General features: G+C 39.3%; 2 protein-coding genes across 10 annotated transcripts in view; one reads left to right on the plus strand and one right to left on the minus strand.

The window, feature by feature from the left end:
- Positions 1-167: 167 nt before the first annotated feature.
- Cabyr (calcium binding tyrosine phosphorylation regulated) lies at positions 168-15,692 on the plus strand. 3 transcript variants are annotated; one of them, XM_074070196.1, is made up of 5 exons: positions 168-5,362; positions 6,966-7,138; positions 7,226-7,279; positions 12,030-13,297; positions 15,562-15,692. In XM_074070196.1, the coding sequence occupies exons 2-4, from the start codon at positions 6,991-6,993 to the stop codon at positions 13,286-13,288; spliced, it is 1,461 nt and encodes a 486-aa protein (XP_073926297.1). In that variant the 5' UTR covers positions 168-5,362; positions 6,966-6,990; the 3' UTR covers positions 13,289-13,297; positions 15,562-15,692. The 3 variants fall into 3 exon arrangements, with proteins under 3 accessions (XP_073926297.1, XP_073926299.1, XP_073926298.1); XM_074070198.1 differs by having other exon boundaries at positions 168-4,738; XM_074070197.1 differs by having other exon boundaries at positions 168-2,866.
- Positions 15,693-16,969: 1,277 nt separating this feature from the next.
- The window catches only part of Osbpl1a (oxysterol binding protein like 1A), a 202,072-nt gene continuing 196,990 nt past the window's right edge, over positions 16,970-22,051 (minus strand). For 5 of the 7 annotated variants that reach the window (XM_020169704.2, XM_074070186.1, XM_020169705.2 and 2 more), the window contains 2 exons: positions 21,228-21,318; positions 17,193-18,684 (listed from right to left, as the gene is read on the minus strand). In XM_020169704.2, coding sequence (XP_020025293.1) covers positions 18,582-18,684; positions 21,228-21,318 — 194 coding nt within the window. In that variant the 3' untranslated portion in view covers positions 17,193-18,581. Of the gene's footprint in view, positions 18,685-21,227; positions 21,319-22,051 lie in introns of all 7 variants that reach the window. The other 2 variants (XM_020169703.2, XM_020169702.2) reach the window with 1 other exon arrangement.

Genomic DNA, 22,051 nt, shown 5'->3' on the forward strand with positions numbered 1-22,051 from the left:
GCTTTACTTATTAAAAGAACAAATGGTCTTCAGCTGAAGTTGTGTCATCAGAAATACTCATCCCCAAGTCTCTACAAACTGTTCATTCTGAAATCCAACCAAGAAGGAGCATAACTTTACAATCAAAAGTATAACTGTGTTTTTTGCTCATCTATTAGATAGAACGCCCCATCTACAGATTAGATAAAGAACACCTACATTTTAGGAGTTTTCCTTTGTGAAAATTATCTAATGACCAACTTTTGGAAATCTTTTAACAAATTACTTGAAAAGGATATTCTTAAATGAATGTAGGTTTGTGCCTCAAAATATTTGATAGTAAAGTATTTTCTCGGCTATTGCCAGGATTTAATCATTTCCCCCTTAGCTCAGGTTATTAGCTATTGTAAAAGGAGTTGAAAGTTACTTCTTTAATCCTTCATTGATAATTGTTATAGATATTTGATTTACCTCCATGCCCATTACTACACAGCTGTGGATTTGAATGATCTAAATACCTCAGTCACTTTGAAGAATCTTTGCCATAATTTGGTTCAATCTTTAGGTTAGTTTTTTGTTGTTGTTCTTTAATTGAGCTAAAGGGCGTCATTTTAGAGTTAGCCTATTGACTGAAGCATGATCTCATGCAATGTTCATATTTTAATATTTATAAAATAAAATGTGAGAAAAGCTGGAATGTTGGCAAATTTAATATGATTTAATCTTGTTGTGCGGGGTGGGGAGTATTTCTCAGTGGTATAGCACTTGCCTAGCATGTGCAAGGCCCTGAGTTTGATCCCCCCCAAAACACAAAGCATCTTAATATCTTAATCTTAATTTGAGGAAATGATTATTTTTTTTGCATACTGGAAGGCTTTTGAACTAGGACCTACACCTTGAGCCACTCCACCAGCCCAAATTTTTTGTGATAGGATTTTTCGAGATAGGGTCTTGCGAACTATTTCCCCGGGCTGGCTTCGAACCATGATCCTCCTGGTCTCTGCCTCCTGAGTAGCTAGAATACAGGCATGAGCCACTGGCACCCAGCAATGATTTTTTTGAAATCAAAACTGACTTTGGCTAATCTATCTTGATGTCTCCTCATCTCTGTTACTGACTGCTTTTGAGTGGACTCTTTCCAAAGCCAGTGTTTATCCTCATAGGCTGCATGATGCAAATTTTGTAGGATTTTACAGACTCACAAAAGAGAAAAGACTGGTACCATACATTCAGAAGCCAAGAAGAGAAAATTTTTCTGAAGAAAATAGTGTGCAAAAATATTGGAATCCTGATGACTGAAGGGAAGAACAGTATGAATCCTTAAAACATGGCTATTAACATTTTCTTCTATAATAGGTGTGGCACACTTTAATGTGTGGACCTTCTGAATCATGAAGTTCTTGCTTCAGTCATTCTTACTTGAATTTTCAGTTTAAATATCTTTCAAACTACTTATTCCATGTTCAAAGATTATGCAGAATCTTGGGTTTTAAATTTTAAAAAAATTGTGCACTAGTTGCTTTAACAATTGTTTTTATTTCTCCATAAAGATTTCAGGATTTCAAATAAGTATGTATTTGGCTTTTATTTAACCAGATAGATTTGCAAGACCATCCTGTAGGTTTTCTTTGCTAGTAAAAGTGTAGCTCTATCTAAAAACAGCCTTTTCCATCCTTAGTTCAGAAAACCCCTGTGGCACATCTGAGTTGACATGGCAGTAGACCATGAGAGTAAGCAGGTGGAGATTCTAGACACTGTAACATAGCTAAACCACAGTGTGCATACTCTGTGCCGTCAGGCTGACTGAAATCTGGGTACACTTAGTTGAGTAATTCATAGCAATTATCTGGCCTGCGTGCTTTGACTCGCCCACCTGTGAACTGACTGTGATCTGCTGACAACTTGGTTTGGTGTAAACTGCTCTTTTCCCTGCAGCTGAAGAAAATAATGACTTAAGTAGAACTGTTTGCATCCATGTGTGCTTTTTTATGCTGTCATCACTCTTTCCCCTTTCCTGTTTTGGAGGCTCTCAAATTGATCTTCTAGTTTATAAATGTCAAATATATTTTTGTATTAGATTGTGCTTATGATGAGAAAACTCTCTAATGTATATTTTATGTATGCTGAACACATTTTTTATAATTTGGCAGACTTGCAGGCATGGTCTAATAATTATTATGTAATGTATACCTTGCTGGTTAATATAAGATTTTACCTTTATTGGGTTAGTTATCTTTTTTATTTTAGTGCATGACAGCTAAGTCTTCCACTGAGTAAAGAATTACAACTTTCAGGTGCAGAGAAAAGTAGAATATTTATTATCATGATTGTGTAAGTCAATTATTTATTGAATTTGCATTTTTATATTTCTGCCAGTGCATATCTGGGTTTTTTTTTTTAAACACACACACAGGCACTTTGTTGTATAAACTTTTCAAATTGATTTTTTTAGGCAACTTGTGGTGGCAAGTATTCAAATATGGCTTTATATTTACAAAGACATACATTCATGCCATCACGATGTACTGTTTTGGTTTCCATGAGTGATGTATTTTTGTAGAAAGAGACTCATTGAACAAATCATCATAAGAAAATATGTAGGAGAGGCAGATGATGTAGAAACTAGAAAGAGGAAATGCAGAATGAAAAGGACAATAGGAGCAAGAAAGTACGTTGGTTCATAGCAGGTGTGGCTTCTCTTCCATCAGATGAGCAATAGTTGCCAAGAGCACAGTGTAACTGGCTTTCTTGTGAAAACCAGGAAGAGGTTGAGCTCTGTCTCCTTGTGGTAGCATTACATTGCTCTTCCCACAGGCCAGAGGATGTCAATTTTCATGTTTTGCAGATTAGCCCTCTTCTTAGAAGCTGATGATGCAGCAGGTTCTAGGTAAGACCTGGGAAGGCATCTTTAACGCTCCTGGGATGATTCCAGTGCAGGTGGTCTGGGTTGGAGAACAAATGTTCTAGATGTCATCTTTTGTTATATACTTAGTAAATCTAGAAGAAGTGTCTAACAAGACCAGAATCACATAGCAAGGATAAGCTCCCTTATATAGTGTGCTTTAAAGGATAAGAAGGTTGCAATCAGCTGAACATGATGGTTGGAGGTGACTCCGGTTTTGGTCCTGATCCAAAAGCATAGGTGTATGTGTTCAAGAGCCCAGAATTAAGTATGAGCAAGATGGTGAGAAAAGAGGCATAGTCCTCACCAAGAATTTTGTGCTGCTGTAGGGTAAGGACTTTGGATGTGGGGAGGGGAAGTAGAAAACAAGGTAGATCTGCATTTTAGATGAAAAGGACAAGATTGTGAAGGCCCATCAAATCATTAGGCCAAGAAATCAAAGCAGTAAATGGGCAATGGTTTGAAAATTGTTAAATGTTTTTAATTGTAACAATTTGAATTTCAGAGTGACTGAAATAGAACAGACCTTGAAAAAGTGAAAAAAGTAAAGGCCTCCCTTCTGAGTTCCAGCTATTTCCATAGTACTTAACTCTTAATAGGTGTTCAGGGTGACCTACCAAGGTTAGGCTACACAACCATGAATGGGATCTGTAATATTTGTGCTTAGGGTTTCAGCAGCTCAGTTCATTACACCTTGACAGTTAAAAATGATGAGCCAAACCATCAGAAATCATGTGAGCTCATCATTTATTTACACTACCACAGTGGGTTGGAGGCAAATGATGAAAAACTTCACCATCTGCAGACCTATTAAGGGGAATTTCTCCCTTTTAAATGTACAATCTTCACAAGAAAAAGTTTATTTGGCACGTACATGGATAATTATTAAATTAATGAATAAATTGCCCCAGAAAATGCTATCTGTAGCCTGGATGTAGACAGAAGTTTTAACATTGCCTTTTATTACAAAGTGCTCTGGAAGCCTTCATTTTTCCTGAAATTAAGATAAGGATTGTCAGGTATACCTTGATGTTATTATTTAACTGTTGATTTTGCGGCGGTTTTTGTTGCTTTTTAAACTTTTAAGGATGGATTACAATGAAAGCTGCTGGGAATCCGATAAATCATTACCGTGTGCCCAGCAAAAATATGGCCTGATGGGTGAAAGAGCAGAGTGGGTATTTTTAAATGGGGCAACACTAATTTGGTAATCTGAGCTGACGTTACTGCTATAATTATGGAGAAACAAGTTTTAGGACTAACGCCAAACTCATTCCACAGCGAGTTTTTCTCCAGAGGAAAAGTGCTGTTGCATACAATTACTCAATTACTCGCTCTTTTTTTTTTTTTTTAACCAGTTCTTGTGTGTATCCCGGGACAGAAATCATTCTTCGAAAAGGTGACCAAGATAGTAATTTTTAGAGGCAAGGAATCAGATATGGAAAAGAGAGGTGGCCAGGTAGAACTGCCATAAATATATTTCTCTTTTCTTCCAAACTAGCTCTTATTTTAGATCTAGCGACCAAAGATGGAGAAGCAGTGGCCTGGACCTGCTCCTGACGGTTTGGAAACGCTACTTTTCCCACGCGCGATGTATCCTCTCGCAAAAGGCGAAGCAAGGGTCCCTCGCCCTCCCGAGTTCCGGCTTTTGCCCCTTTCAGCTCCCCATTGGCTGGGGTCGCCGTGGCCCCGCCCTACCCGCAGCGGTCGGGGCCTCCCACGAGGGGCGGAACTTTGTGACGTACACCGTGACGCCTCCAAGGGTATAAATAAGCCCTCCGGCAGGCCTGTCTCACAGGAGCCGCCGGCGAGGGGGCAACGAGGAAGCTCTGTTCTAGCGTAGCCGGAGAGCAAAAGGTGGGGCGAGGCTGGGGAAAAGGCCCGGCCTGCGCCCCAGAGGCAGTTAGTCCCACCCAGCGTTTCGCGCGCTGGGAGAAGGGAGAAGTGGACCGAGCTGCAGGAGTCCCTCCGGGTGGGAGGCCTGTGCGAGGAGCCGAGACGGGACGGCCGCATCCCGGTGTGGCCAAGCTCGGGGTCTTGGCGTCGCCGCCGCCTTCCTCCTCAAGTGGACGCGCCGGGCCCCCGTGTTTCACTATCACCTCCCCCAAACATAACCAAAGAGCGAAGCAAGCACACACCCGAGGGAGCCCCCAGACCCCGCCGAGGTGGAGGGCGAGGGCGTGGTGCGCGCGTTGGCGGGCGTTTGACTGTCCCTTGCTCCAGGCGTTAGCTCGCCGACGGTAGTGGGTAAATGGCGTTGACAGCCGGGTTTTTTTTGTTCGCCTTTGACAAGTGTCCGTGAGAGGAGACAGCCACTAAGCCGTGACTGTTAACGCAGCCCTCCATATCGGCATTTGTGGCAGTATTTAACAGCTGGTGTGACTGCGCTTGGAGCGCACGGGACAGTTCTTTGTAGAGGACAGCCATGTAGGATGTTCAGCATCCCTGGTTCCCACGTGTTTGCAGATGAGAATGGGGACGGTGAGAACTGGCAAGGTGGTGGGGGTGGGGTGTCGGGGACTTCACGGCTCTTAGAAGAGTTGGTGGCACTGCTAATTGCCTACAGAAAGGGTACTTTATTAGGCCATTCTGCCTACTAGTAGCCGCTTTTAAAACAACCCATCTACTCACACTAGAATACTTCAAATATATATAAAAATATAACCTTAACATATGTATGTACTGATACATATATGGATATCTATGTATTCATACATATATTTTCACTGCCTGTGTCCTTTAGCATTTAGCACGTGGGCTTGCCAAAACTGCATTACTTTTTTTTTTTAAGATAGTGAAACTACAGATTAATGCGCTACACTAATAGTGCGTTTTCATTAAGGAATTCAGTGCACTTAATTATACCTCAGAGGGTTTGCTTTGGCCTATACAGATTCACTTTGTCATAGCCTTTGGGAAGTTGGAATGTATTTTTAAATATTCAGGATTTTGCTATGACATATTAGTTGCTTTTTATTAGAAGTTGGTCCTTGGTATAATTGCTGTAACTAAATTGTGTCACTCAGCCCCATGAAACTCGTTACTACTGTAGGGACATGTTAAGGGTATGGTTCATTATGTCACAGTATGGTCTTTACAAGGACCCTTGGGAGAAATTTCTCGTGGGTCTCAGTGTCCAGAATAGCTGTGATTTTCCCCAAAGCAACTGGTTTGTTGTTTTTACCTCAACAAGCCTGAATCATTTAACCACCAGTTTCCTGTTTTGTGATGGCTGCTTGGTACCTCAGTAACGGATTTGCTACCCACTCTTATCAAAGTGAAGGACATATTGTTTACATTGGGATGCTAACCTCACCTGTAGCTTCATCCTGGTTTTCCTGGCATAATTTTCTCTTAATATTGTGTATTTACAATGAATCATGTATCAGTACACACACACATACACAAACATACTGTTTAGGATTGAAAACCTTTGCACCTCTGAGAACTTCAGGCTAGACTAGTTAATACTCCTGATACCAATTAAACGCCAGAAAGCAGGAGGAGGGGGAGATGGGAAAATGAGGGCAGAAGGAAAAGGAGGATATGAGAAAAAGACGTGCATGTGATGGTGGGTGGCAATAATACTGCAGATAACTTACTCTGATGTTAACAATAAAATGAATATGAAGCAAAAAGTGCATAAAAATGAGCATTGTGATTGGGAATATATATTGAAACACTAAACAGATAAGTTCCTGCCTGTATGGACTGTTGTTTGGAAATGGGTGTATCATGAGTTTATCTTTCATAAAATGTTACTTTACAAAGTATTCACTGGATTTTAAAGAAGCAGGTTTTGTTTTTAGTATCATCCTGGGAGTGTCCTGGCAGAACCCAATAAATTTCTTTTAATAGTACTGTATAGATCATCTGCACATAAGAAGTGATTCATAGTAGGTTTTTAGGTCTTGTTTTACTATCAAGAATTATTCCATTTTATTGGAATGAATACCTAGAGATTAAATTTAACCTAATAGTTTTAATAGGCGATAGATTTGGTTTTGGAAAAGTTAACTTGTAAGAAATACTTTAATGGAATACTAATATATTATGTGTAAGACATTATTTTTCTTCATTATAGTTAAAATTACAGACATCCTGCCAAAATGATTTCTTCAAAGCCCAGACTTGTCGTACCTTATGGCCTCAAGACTCTGCTAGAGGGAGTTAGCAGAGCCATTCTCAAAACCAACCCAACAAACATCACTCAGTTTGCAGCAGTTTACTTTAAAGAACTTATTATGTTTAGAGAAGGTTTGTTATTCTTTTACATATTTGCTTTGAAAAAGAATTTTAAATTGGGAATTTTATGTATCTGATTTCCTGTATTTATTGCTTCAGGAAATAGTTCTCTGGATATAAGAGATCTGGTTAAACAATTTCATCAAATTAAAGGTAAGTCCCCACCCAAGTGGTGGTAGTTTCATTAAAGTTGGCTGTAAGTTATGAAATAATTGCTAGCCTACATTCACCAAGAATGATGTTTACTTGGGAGGGAGAGGTAGGAGGATCATGGTTCAACGCCAGCCCCAGCCAAAAAAATAAAAATGTTAGCAAGACCCTGTTTCAAAGAACAAGCCAGGCATGATGGTACGTGTTTTGCAATCCCAGCAAGGTAGAAGGCTTAGGTAGGAGAATTGTGGACTGGGATTGGCCAGGAAAAAAATCCAAGACCTTATCTGAAAAATAACTAAAGCAAAAAGGTCTGGGAATGTGGCTTAAATGGTAGACTCTTCCCTAGCAAGCTTAAGGCCTTGCCACTCAAAAACCCCATAACTCCCAAAAAAGTGATGCCAAGTGATATTTTCTCTTTAAATTACACTACTGTTTTAGGTATCAAAAATCACACTGGTGCTTCATTTTTATTAAATCAGTTTTTTTTTAAATCCAGGGACTGATGTTTTGGAGGGATCTATATCTTCAAAGAAGGCAAAACATCTTTTGCAAACCACTTGACCCAATGAAAGTACATGAATGCCTAGAAGCCAATAACAGAACAGTGTGTATAAACTATGACTCAGACCCCTTCCAATATGCCTAAAAATTAGGGATGTATGGTCAATTTCAACAAAATTGCATTTCATAGTAATGAAGACTTAAATTACAGTGAGATATTTTAGTTAGTATAGGCATCCCGAATCTGAAACTCTGAAATCCAAAATGAGCAACACTCAGAAAGTTTCATATTTCAGAACATTTCAAATTTCAGATTTTCAGATTAAAGATAGTCAATGAATAAAGTCTATACAAATATTCCAAAATCCAAAAGACTCTGAAATCTGAAACCCGTAAGGTTTCAGGCATTTCAGGTATGGGATATTCAACTTGTATACACACTCTTCTTGAAATACCTTTTTAAAGAGGTTAACCCTAATGGGTTAACCTCATCTCCCCAACCCTAATGGTTACCTGCAGTCCAATCTGAAGATCATACTTTCTTCTGACCATACTTTCTGCTGCAAGAGTATGTATGACTAGATAAGTTTCTTACAGAACAGTGGTCTCTTCTTACATATCTTGGACACTATGACATAATGGCATATATTTGCTTAGGAGAAAGTTGTGTTTTGTGTGTATATGTGTAAATGCTTATCTTCTGTGAACGTGACAACATGAAACTGAGTTGATAGAGGAGCAATGAAAAAGTCAAAGGAGGAGAGATTAGACAAGGCAAAGTTCAGATAAAAAATATGAGATGATTATAAACAAGAGGATTTAATGGTCAAATCCCAAAGACAGGTGTATGCATCTAGAAGAATGACAAGAAAAAGCTTTTCACAGAATTTTGTGAAGAGGTAAAATGGAGACTTCTGGCCAGTGTGGGAAATCATGAAATAGTTTTTACTATATTGGTTGACCAATATTTTGGAATGATTGTGGAGAAAGAAAAGGTAAGATCTGGTGAGCCGTCTACCATTTTCATAGTGTTAATAGATAACCTACCTATAGTATGAAGAAATTAGGAGTAAGATTGAAGAAAATGTAAAAGTCATGAGGGTATGGCTCTTCGTGAACAAGGCACCCAATAGAGAAAGCAAAATTAAGAAAAGCAAAACTCAGCATTTGAGAGGATAGAGAACTGAGGCACCCTGGTTCAGGAATATTTTATTGTCTAGTTTGCCTGCTTCCTTCTAACAGGTCTTGGACTTGCTTACCACCAGTAGCACATACAGACCAGTGCAAGAACATCCTTCCCAAATCATGAGCCTGGTTTCCCAGGCAGTCAAGGTTATTATCTTAGTATTTTTGTGTCTTCTAAACCTGGAGCCATATTTGAAATGTGCAGGCTTGCTGTGATTGAGAATGGTGAGAAAGTCAGTGGAGGTGAGAAAGTGGTGGAGGTAACTATATAGTAGCTTTTGAGTTTGTTACTGAAGAATGTATCCACCATTTAATTTAGCAAGTAGACTTAAACAAATGTGGATTTTGGTCTAGGGATGTTAATACCTAAATCTCAGACTGAAAATGAACAGACATAAAAATTTATGGGCATCCATAGTTTTGATTCAAACAGGACATATGGCTGCTTTTCAGATAATTAAAGGTATAGAGGACATGGACAGTATACAGATTATCTGAAAGCAAGCTCATGGTATGGTTGTATAAACAGATTGCTCCTTAGGCAGTAGAATAGAAATGAACACTGCCTGATCTTGTTTATTGGGGAGATACAGATAACATGAAGGTATGACCAAGATGCAGACAGTTCATCATTACTGTCTAATATCAATTTGGCTCATTTGTCTTTTATAGCCATTCTAAGTGGTTTCTAACTGGACAAACAATATCTGTTAACTTAGGCCCTATCATAGAGACTGCATAAGTCCACCTATATCCAGGAAAAGTATTACTCTGTGCTAAAGAAGGAACTATCTGGGGATATAAAGGCATAACAAGAGTCCCACTTGGTAGGGCATTTTCTCCCTTGAGTGACTTCTCATCTGATTGGTTTAATTCCCCAGTTGCTGTTCTTGTGGGAGTTCTGAGTAAATGTGGCTGCATGGTGGTTCAGTTTTCCACAGTAAAAATGTAGATATAACAGCTGGCATCTTCTCTTTCATCTAAGTAGAGCTTCCCTTATGTGGGTCTCAGTCTTCAATATGGAGGTGGTACCTATAATACCCTATATTCGGTCTATTGGTCTTAAGGATGGAGGAGGTTCTCCCAGGCTTTCAATGACTTGCGAGTTGTGTAAATGAGCCATTCTTTGAAGACTGAGTCAACTGACCCTTGTGCTAGCCTTTGTCTTTTCAGTGTGAGGCAAGGTCATTCTAAAGACAGTACCACGTATTAGAAGCTGGTGATGGGCAAGTACTGACTGACATCCCCTAGGGCACTGGTGCCTATCCATCTCCCAGACAGCAGATATAGCATATGTTTCATAAGAATGCTCAGTGGTCCAGGGACATTGTGCTCTCCCACCTTATTCCCACCACTTTTTTACTACTCAGGAGCATTACTACATGCTCCCTGTACGTATGGAGATAAGAACATGCCTAACACACATCATTTGTTTTAGTTGAATTTACTTTCTTTCTGAGATCTGTCCTAGAAAGAATACCATTTTTGCTAGGCCTCTTCTTGGGATGTGAAATGTTTACTCATCTCCCCAGTGTCTTCAAAATTTCATGCACACTTAGGGTATGGAGGAGGGAAGAAAAAAAAGAACTGGACATGAGAGTAAACTTGTCACTTCTGTCATCTTGTTCTTTCCTTGCATTTTCTGGAACTGTCTTTATGGTGGTGCCTGGCTCTATCCAGGGCCATCATTGTGCCATCCCCCAACACATGCCTATTTCCAAAGCAGCTGTACAGGTTGATTACATAGGTCCTTCATTTCTCAGTCTTCTAAGAAGAATTCCTTCATCAATCTAAATCATTAAAATCAGATCTAAAGCTTGGGTGATATTTTAAGCAAAAGAGTCTATCTCTTAAGTCCCACTACTTCCTATAGGCTAGGAAAAGAAAGAAGGAAGGAATGTCATTAATAGTTACGGAGTAACTTTTGGTTTAGACACATATTTTGTCAGTTCGGACAACTTCATAAGGTAGGTGACATCATTACATCTTAAGAGAAATCTGAGACTTGGGAATGATTAATAACTTCTAAATTTCTAAATATTAAATTGATAGAATCTGAACTTAGATCTTCCTGGTAGCACAGCTTCTGTCCTTTCCACTAGAGTAATATTCTAGGATCCTTCTGGAAGAACATTAGATTCTTCACCTTGATTGAAAAGTGACTGGAAAGGAATTTGAGTTCTTTTCCCTACAATAGTCTTCCATTTTTTACTTCTTTCTCCCTTGTCACCATATTGTGTGGAACTTGAAGTTACTAATTCTGATCTCTTTCACCACTTGGTGAAGAGGACTGGTTTCTCCTTCAGAGTGGCAAGTGATAATTCACCACCACTTACCACCTCTGATCCTCCAAAGCCTAATTACATTCAGTTTCCACTTTCACCTTTCAACAGAGGTGGGGAAAGAGGTAGCAACCTCTTTTGAAGAATCAAGAAGACCAAGTCCTGGGTCTGGGGGTATAGCTCAGTTGTACAGCACATGCTCTACAGGAGGCCCTGGGTGCCATCCCCAGCACCTACACCCCCCCCCCCAAAAAAAGAGAAATCTGTCTAGATCCCCAAATGAGTTACCCTTTTAACTTTTTTTTAACTGATCCTAGATATTCTTGGATTTTGGGCTTGGGCGTATGCTGCTAATCATTGGCCCAATTTCAATTCCAAGTATTTTGAATTACTCATTTTTAATGTTCATAGTAATTACTGAGTTCATTGTACACAAATTCTATTGTTAATGCTGTATTTTTATAGTTGATTATACATATTGTCCATTCATATTTAAACAAATAAGGAATGTATTTTAGGCTGTCTACACTAAAGTTTATGAGGTTCTGGCACCTTTCCTGCATCTTTTCAATCGTTTATGTTCACTTATTTCTAAGGAACTGAACTGAAAGCCTTAAGTTGATAAGAACAGGAAAGTTTCATAATACACATTAAATCAGAGACACTGGAAAATAAAGCACAAATATATGTATTTTGGCATTTGAATACCCAACCAACCCTTGCTTTCTTTAAAGTACTTTGAGGAATATTTGCTGATTGATCTATCTGGCTATTCTTTTTAGTAGAGAAATGGTCAGAAGGAATGACACTGGAGGAGAAACGAGAAAGTGTAAAACCACCAGAAGGAACACCTGTAGTTTCCCAAGAACCTACACGGATGGAAAAATCCACAGACACTGAGGAAGACAATATAGCGAGACTACAATATAGCAACAAAACCACCCAGTTTCCATCAGTTCATGCTGAGCTCCCACAGTCTGAGGGGACAACTGAAGGAGTTCGGGGTCCTCCTTCCAAACCAATTACACCTAAAACTACCACCCCACCCGCATCACCACCTCCAGCACCTGTCTCAGCAGAGTTTGCCTATGTCCCAGCTGACCCAGCTCAGTTTGCTGCTCAGATGTTAGGTAATGTTCCATCTACTCATTCTGATCCATCTGACGTTTTAATGGTGGACGTGGCAACAAGTATGCCTGCTGTTATCAAGGCTGTGCTGAGCTCAGAGATTGCTGAAGAAGTTGGGGTGTCTGCACCTCTCGCGTATTCTGGAGTGGTGGTGGAAATGCAGGTTGTGAGCCAAACATCTGTGCAGGTAGATGTGGGTCCTAAACCTAACGAGCAAAAGGCTGAACCATCAACGGCTTCCTCAGCTCCCTTGCAGGGTGAACAACAACCTCCTGCTTATGATCAAGCTCCCGAGGCCCCTTTGCAGGATGATATGCAGGTTACATCAGCTGTACGTATATCATCTATATATAATGATGCGCCTGTCGCTGAAGGAGTTGTCTATGTCGAGCAGATACCAGGACACATAGTTATCCCTTTTACTGACCAAGTTGCTTGTCTTAAAGAAAATGAGCAGTCACCACCAATTAGTCCCGAACCTGTAGTATACAAAACGGCCTCAGACTCGTCTAAAAAATCTGTAGAGTCTGTAAAAATTGTACAGTTAGAGGGGAATGCAGAACACAAGTCCTCGGTACATTTGGAGGCAGAAGCTACAGTTCTGCTCTCCAACACCTCCTTAGGCGGTCAGCCCGAAGTATATGCAGAACCCCTGGATGCAGAGGGCTTTATCAATGTAGGCTCTGAAAAATCTCTGCACCTTGAAGTGGAGATCATTACCATAAACCCTGACAATACTGAGCAGGAGGAGTTGGGGGAGAACTCTGCACCCCAGGAGACAGAGGGCAAACCTGAAGCAGTGTACCTAGGGGGAGCTGAAAAGTCATCTAGTGGCCCCTTCCCTCCTGTGCCAGAAGGTCTCACTGAACCAGAAATTGAACCAGAAGGGGACGCAGCACCTGAACAGGTTTGATGAATCCAGGTAAGAAAATTAGATATGTACACAGATACACAGTTTTTCAGGTGACATCCATATTTCAGGAAACCATTTAGGTAGACTCCCTGAAGACTGGTCAGTCTGTGTTCAATAGTCTTTTAAATGCCAAGCTTATTTAAAGGCTGTGTTGTATTTGAGATTTCATTATGAGTGATTTTAACATGATGTCCTCAAAGTGTGATCATTAACACTTTTGTGTTATTTTGGACGTATGTTTTGAACAATATTGAGCCTGTTCTTAGATTTTAAAATGTCATGTAATACAAATACTCATATTGCAAAACTTAACTAGGGATGATGCTTTGAAATTTCTCGCTTGTGGATTGTAAAATTGAACTACAGCACTGTATTTACATGGGCCATGGCATTTAAAACATGAAAGAAATGGTGGTGTGTTTGACTGCTTTCGCACTGAGTCAGGAAAGCTCTGCAACAGGGGTTGGGGTTCAGGGTCAAACACTGAAATTGCCTGTGAACTTCCTGCAGCTGAGGGAGCAGCTTCATGGCTGGATGGAGAGAGGAAAGGTCAGGTTGAACTACTGGCACACAGGAGAGCATGGAGATAGCAGCAGCAGGAAGAATGAATGGCCAGGCACTTAAGCAACAGTGGATGCAGTTTATATGATTGGCGTCCTATCAGTTCCTCTAGACAATACCAAATTCAAGCTGATTTCTTAGCTGCTGAACTCATGTTTTCCTGTGACACAGACATGAAATGACCTCTGTCTCAATCTAATTATGGCATTTGGTCTGCCCACCCCCCCATCCCATCTGGACACTTGCAGGGACCCTTCTCTCTTTAGATGTGGAAGGGGCATAAGTCAAGCCCCACCCCCATTCCTTTTGCAGAAACTCTTAACTCTGACTCAAACTAGGATAATACGGAAGTGTTACCAAAGCAGGTGTTTAGCAAAGATAAAATTCTGTCTGGCAGTGTGACTTTGGATTTGGCACAGGCTGAAAAGGCAGAGGGGCAGCACCAGAATGCAGCCTGTGGTGCTGTCATTATCCTTGTGGCAAAGCAGCACTTCAGACCAAGTCATTGTTTTCAGGTGCTTAACTGCTGCTGAAGTACACTAGGTCCTCATCACTAGAGGACAATTACCAAGAAAACTGAGATTTTCTAACTCTCATTTGAAAAGATTGAAGATCTGGCTATTTTTTAATACGCTTGAAAAAAGTTATCTAAAGCTATTGAAAACAAATCAGCTTAATCATGTGCATAGTGTTCTTTTCTGGGGAAGACAGACTACACCAGGGATAGATGGCCCAGTGTTCAAAAGATGAACTTAGCACATTTGGGCCGTGAGGTCCCATCTTCTGGGACTCAACTCTCCAAGATAGTACTGTATTCATTTGGCAAGTCACACTTGGTATTATAGGTTCCTTGGTGTAAGTCATAGATGGCACTCTTAGATCTTTCTGTTCTAAAAGGACCAACCAGCCCATCACTGCCACTTTGGGCCTATGATTTTAAGCCTTTCCTAAAAAGGGTGCTCTCAGGGTTCTGAGACCTAGATGAGGGGATACACTATATGTGTAGTGCGAGATGACGGTACCTGTGAAAGGCCAGGGATATTTGATTAAGTGATCAAAATTGTAGCTAGTACCTGACCTTTTTTTTTTTTTTTTTTTCCTCCTTGCTTTTCTCCCTGGGCTAGCCTGAACCACAATCCTGTTTGCATTTCCCACTAGCAGGATGCACATCCAGGTTGGGATGGAGTCTGGCAAACTTTTTACCTGGACCCTCAAACTACAGTCCTCTGATCGCCACGTCCTAAGTAGCTGGGATTATAGACATGAGCTGCTGGACCAGACAACCTGATTCTTTAAAGAAAAATGACTATGCAGATGTACTAACATATTTTTCAATGGCTTCACACACTCAAGTTAGATTTTTGGTAAAGCCAAAAGTTTTGTTAATGGTGTTGTTTTTGGAGCACCCTATAGAAGCCATGTCTAGAGTTTAAGAATCTGGAAACAGCAACTTAGAATGAGATTGCTCTTTCAGCCACAACTCTAATGTCCCTGCCGCTTGCTATCACAACACTGTTCTTCAACTGCATAAAATTGCTTTTCCACATTACCAGACACAATTTATCTAGCCCTCTCTATAGCATGCTTTATGGCACATATTACTATAGCTGTTTGTTTATATGTTGGAAAAAAAGATTTACAAACACATTATTGTGCATAGTGCCTGATACAGAGACCAAACTGTTAATGCCTGCAAATTTTTTTTTTTATAGCACTAGCAACAAGCGAAGCAGGACAACCACCACCATATTCTAACATGTGGACCCTTTATTGTCTTACTGATATGAATCAACAAAGTCGCCCATCACCGCCACCTGCACCTGGGCCTTTCCCCCAAGCAACCCTCTATTTATCTAATTCTAAGGATCCACAGTTTCTGCAGAATCCACCGAAAGTTACTTCTCCAACTTATGTGATGATGGACGACAGCAAGAAGACCAGTGCCCCACCTTTTATTTTAGTAGGCTCAAATGTTCAGGAAGCCCAGGATTGGAAACCTCTTCCTGGACATGCTGTTGTCTCCCAGTCAGATGCCTTGAAGAGATATGCTGCAGTACAAGTACCCATTGCTGTTCCTGCAGACCCCAAATTCCAGAAACATACCCTAAATTCCCAGAATGCTAGTCCTCCTACAAGTGGACAAGATGTCCCCAGACCACAAAGCCCAGTTTTTCTTTCCGTTGCGTTCCCAGTAGAAGATGTAGCTCTAAAGGGTTCAGGATCTGGTGACAAGCGCACTCCCTTTGGAAGTTATGGTATTGCTGGAGAGATCACTGTGACCTCTGCCCATGTCCGCAGAGCAGAAACTTAAAATGGTAGGTAAATCTTACCTACCGATATGTACCTAACACACTTGGAGTTTCAGCATTTTGATTTACTGACCTAGATATATTTTTAAAAACTGAATACAATGAGTTGGGGTAAAATTAATTTGATGTGGTTATTATCTCCAAACACCTAATTACTAAAAATGCTCAACTGATAAACCAAACAACCCAGTTGCCCTTGAATATGAGATAGACTAAAAGGGGATGGATTTTTTTTTTTTTAAAGGGCAGGCTAATTGAGTTGTAAGTTTAAGAAATGGGGAGGAGATGATGAGAGCAGCGAACAACTGGAGAGCAAGGTGAGAGAGAAGTGCTCATTATATATGGAACGCTCAGGTTGGAAACAGATGAGCTAGAGACAGCCGACTGTACATAAAACAGTTTCAATTTTTCATTCAACTAGTACTTAATACCAAGCCCTGTGTGAGCCCCTCCTTCACAGTGTGTGGCTAGAGAAAGCTGAGGAGACAGCCAAAATTACCTTACAGTGTGCAAAGTATTAAGTGTGTAGGGATGGGGAACGTAGCTCAGTGATACATTACCTGTATCATGCACAAGGTCCTGGGTTTGAGTCTTAGCGTGCAAGAAAAAAAAAAGGTACTGATCCAGGCCCTTCTTCATAGTCACCTTTACAGTGCTCAGACTTGGATGTACTCTAACGGCTGAGTATGAGAAGGAGCTAGTCTCCTATGTCAATATGACTATTTTCCCCATGAAATGCTTCGGTATTTTAGTATAAAAGCATAGATAACTGATTAGTTAAGAGCTTAGTAACAGAATAGGAGGCTAGACCTTGCATTTCTGATCTTGCATTTATTTCACACATTCAGTTTCATGGTATTTAAATTCAATATTTGTTATTCCTAACAGATGATGAAAATGAGGCTGTTTTGAGTCAACATTCAAGGTGGAGTCTACCACCAAGCATAATATTTCAATAAACTTCCTGCAAGCATAAAACCTTGTACTCTTATTTTTATAATTTAGGAGGTAGAAAAAAACACCTTGACTCTGTCCAGAATTGTGAAGCAAGAGCATCTTCCAAGTTTAATATATACATTTTTTAAACCCATTCTCACTTTTAACAGATCTAGTCACAAGTTTCTCACCCAGGTATTCCTACTTGATTAATTCTGTATTTTAAATTCACACTGAATGAAAGCAGCAGCACCTCTTAACTGAGTACCCACTCACCACTGTACACGCTTAGTAGCTGCTTCTCTCTTTGGCCCCAGGAATGGTAAGAATCATTACACTTCTTTGAAAGGATACCTTTGACAATTCAGGATAGTATTAAGTAGCATTAGTGTATTTGAAATTTTTAAAGAAGTCACACTTTTTTGGGGAACATTCTACAACCTTTATTTAGCATCAGGTAGATTATAACACTTCAAGACAGCAATTAAAATAATTTACTGGCAGCTACCTAAGGCCCCTTGGAGCAATATCTCAGTCTGGGGTTTGGGTGGATAAATACTATAAGATTAATGTACCCCAATTAAAGGGGTAAAGCTACTGTACAGTAGGTCTCATATATAAAGTACCCAGGTATCTTGCAAACTGAAATGCACAAGACCTCCTTTTATATAGTCTGATACTTGTAATACATGAATGCTGCTTAATTTCTCTGGTGGCACTTGCCACTGGAAGTTGAAGCATTTAAAAAGGTCATTATGTAATGATAGTGATTAAAATCTATTTCTATGACATTTCTGTGAATTGCTAGATTTTATTTTATACATATTTTCAGTTCAAACATATAATTTAAACATTTTAGCTAATCACAGAAAATTGTAAAAGTAAACTCAGAGCACTAAAATAAGATTAATTTTTTAGAATTTTCAAATTGGGACTACCTACTTTGAATTTCCAGGCTTTTTTTTTTTCCTTGTGGAGGTAAGAAGGGGTAAAATTGAGAGGATTAGTATGAATAAACGCCATCTTGTCAATTTAGTCTTTACAAATGACAAATCTCTACATTTGAGCACATAAGATGTTGTGCAGGAGAATCCTTAACATTTCAAAGTTACATCTAAAACATTGAAGCATGACAGCATCAAAATACTCAAAATAACTTGATTTGGGATTACTATATAATTCCATAAGGCTAAAGTTACATTTAGGTATAAACCTCCAGTAAACATGGCAACAGCAACCAGAAAAAGCATCTTTTCCAGCAGTCTCTCTTACTCTCTATAAAACAGTATTCCAAATATGTGTGGACAGCAAAATTACACATTTTTTATAAGACTTTCATCATCAATATTACCATATGCTATACCTTGTGGGGTAAAATGCAAGTTTATGAGTTTTTTTTAAAGATGAGTAGAAACCAAGGAAAAAATTTTAAAACAGGTTTTAAGACTTATTTGTAGATTAGTCAAACATCCTGACTTGTCTACATTTTAATAAATGTCAGGCAAATTGAAGTAGTTTCTGTCCCAGTAGCTGCCAGAGTAAATCCAGTCCTGTGCTCCATTGTAGGGATTAGGACCTTGATGGAACCACCTGTTGAAAGAGCAAAGGAGGGGGTCAATATGGTCCGAGTACATTGTGTGCATGTATGGAAATGTTAGAGTGAAATCCCTTGCTTGTTCACTGAATATATACTAATACAGGGGAAAAGGTTCAAAATCACAAGGAATCTGGTGCTTCACTAGCATTACTTTCCTACTGTGGCAATTTACTGCACTCTCTGACAGGGATTCCCAAAGAAACCCTGAAGAAATGATAGTGTTTTTCTGTTTAGGGAACATGTATACAGAACAGTATTCCAAAAGGGGTCATGATAGGTAAAAGGGTATGATCAACAGCAGTTAGAAATGCAGTACTACTTAACAGAAATAGGATCTTCTAATAGGGTTGTTAGAAACAACCAGTTTAATCAGTTTCTCTTTTGACCCTACTCCTAATCTTCCACTAGAATGCATTCTGTTAAACAATCAGAAATAAGGAACGAACATATGGAAATAAGCTTCCACAACATATGCCAACATGTATGGTGCCTCGTTTAGGCATGCCCCCACTCAGAGCTCCATTTTATAGCTGAAGAGCTGAATAGCAGAGCAGTTACACAGCAGCTAGCAGCTCAAGCTAGTAAAGACAGCAAACTTAGGTTAAAGACCATGATGTTTTTAATCTACTACATAATCCACAGAAATAAAGTCAGTTCTAATCTTCCTGGGTTTCAATTTCCTCACTGTTAACATAGATTCTTAGGGTACTCTAGCTTTTAACATCATAACCTGTCCTAATTCTAATAAGAGCTGCCCTAAATAATTTTCTTGCCCTTTAAAATACATGACATGCATTTTTCATAGTACTAGCTTGCTGTAGGTAATGGAAATGCAAAATGACTTGCTTAAAAGGTTCAATTATGGGCTGGGGCATGGCTCTGGCAGTACAGCACCTCCTAACAAGCTCAAGACTCTGAGTTCAAACTCCAGTACAGAAAAGAAAAGGTTCAATTTTTGTAACATTTCCTAAAACAGGATTTAGTAGCATTTATGAAAAGTTTCTATTCTTTCCAAATAAATTGCTCAGTGAAGTAAATCCATAATTTTCCTATTATCATTACAGCAATAACAAAAGTCCTAAGAAAAGAAAAATGCCTTCTATTAGGTTCTCTGAAGGATTACACAGTAAATGCCCATTTAACCAAATTTTCCAGATTATTGTTAAATGACAGCTCACAAAACACAGTTCTAGCTTTTATTTTCAGTTTTTTTCTGAGTTGGCCAAACATCTATGCTTTCTGAATATTAAGCCTTTTATCCAAATGGAAATATTCTTAGTGAACTTTTTGTTTATAGTATAGACTTTAGAATGTGACCAGGAAAAAACGGAGTTATTAGAAATATAGCCAAAGATGGGGCTTTCTGTAGAAGAGACTAGAAAGAAGGATAAAATATCAAATCTTTTCAAAAAGTGGCTTTCATAGAAAAGTTTAATGAAGGTGGAGGCTGCAGTCATCGGTCTGTTTCTTACTAAGTCATGTGCCCTTGAGGAGGGGCCTACATTAAACGACATACAACACTGCTGCCTTCACTAGGAAGGGATTTCTATAGCAGCAGTTTTCACGCTGGTGTGCAGAGCTCCAGAGACCCTGGAGTATGTGTGGGTAGGAAAGGCAAGAAGCAGCCCAGGCCTGGCCAATCACCCCTGTTCTACCAAAGCAGTTCTGTTTGCCTGGGTTTTATACCTGTAGACTCTCCATGAGTTCATTTACAAAAAAAGCAAAAAAAAGATTTTTATGCTAACACAAAAGGCCAAAACCTAGTGTAAGATCATTTCTACTTCCAAAAATTGTGTCTCTCTAGGATATGAAAGGACAACCAAATAATATTTATTGAGATGCAAAATCATGCCCATGTTGGTTTTAAAATTTATTTAGTAACTGAATCATGGGACAACAGTTTCTATTATGTGATAAAAATGTAAAAATGTTTTAATGCTAATTTACAAGTGATTCTATTAATATAAGTGACTAATCAGCAACTTCTGATTTAAGTCAGCAATTCTATTGTCCACTTCTACTCCTGAATGGAATCCAAGATGTTACTTTACAAATCCTACTTCCATCACATGCTGAATCTCATGTTTGGAAAGTAAATGCATTCTCTAAATATTACAATACATGCCCTATGCAAATGATCCTGTAACTGACTCATCTATGAGGAAATGGGTATGGACGTATCTCCATGCCAAAATCTGTAGTTGTGGGTTTTACTTTCCTTCTTCAATAAGGAAGGGACAGGGTTTGCTGGATAAGAAAGAAAGGTAAATTTGCTTAACTGACCTTATCTACAATAGCTATGTGGGAATATTTTAACTTCTATTTTCTCAATAGTCATTTTTTGTTGTCATATACACAGCTCTTGGATTTAATATTTAGGAGTCATTGAAAATAGTATTTCTCTTAGTCCTGGAACAAGTCAACAGGGCGTATGTTGTAGAGGCCCTTGCTCTGTGGTTCAAGTGTTTGAAATCCTTGCATCACCCACATACAACAGCCTACCCAAGGGCTCAGCCACACTGAACAGGGCACGCACCTCGTCTTCCAGTCCTCTTCTGACTTGGATCTGTTTTTGCGAGCTGCTCTTTGTTTTTCCTCAAGCCGTTTTTTTTCTTCACTAGCTTGATCTAAACAAGGACGATGAAAAACATTTATTCAGAGAATGCCAGACACAATACTAAGCACAGAAACTATGGAGACTAACTATCCCCACACACTAGCATTTTCTTGTTTTGTACTGGAACACAAACACCATATCAACACTGAATTAAAATTCTGACACATACCCAGGCTAGTAAAAGGTAAAGCTGGCATTTGAGATGCCATGATCTTTTTGGACAGCCAATGCCCTTAAAAAGCCTCCACATTTTCCAAAAAGAACCTGCTTATTCTTAATGCCAAAAAACCTATGCATCAATGAAAACTCAGATGGAAAAATTGAATAAATGTGAAATTATTCTAAATTCTTAGTTATACCCCGTAGAATTCCCTCAGATGATATTCATAAGAAATTCAAACACTCTTCCAACATATCATTGCTTTATATCACTGGAGAGAATCAGAGTATTTATTACGACAGGGTCTCAACCTTAGTACTACTGGCATATTGAATGGGATGATTCCTTTTTGTTGGAGGCTGACATGTACATGACAGGACATTTATTTAGCAGTAGCCCTGTTTTCAGATGCCACTATCCCTAGTTGTAACCAAAGTCTCCAGATAGTGCCACATATTTCCTGGGAGGAATAACCCCTCTGAGTACCACTGAGTTAAAAGAAATTTAAACTAAGATTAAAAATGTTGTAAGTAATCAAAAGGAAGTGATATCCTCTAGAGGCTGACAAGGTAACGTGAATTCT

This window comes from Castor canadensis, chromosome 4 (assembly GCF_047511655.1).
Source record: "Castor canadensis chromosome 4, mCasCan1.hap1v2, whole genome shotgun sequence".
In the NCBI taxonomy this organism is placed as follows: domain Eukaryota; kingdom Metazoa; phylum Chordata; class Mammalia; order Rodentia; family Castoridae; genus Castor; species Castor canadensis.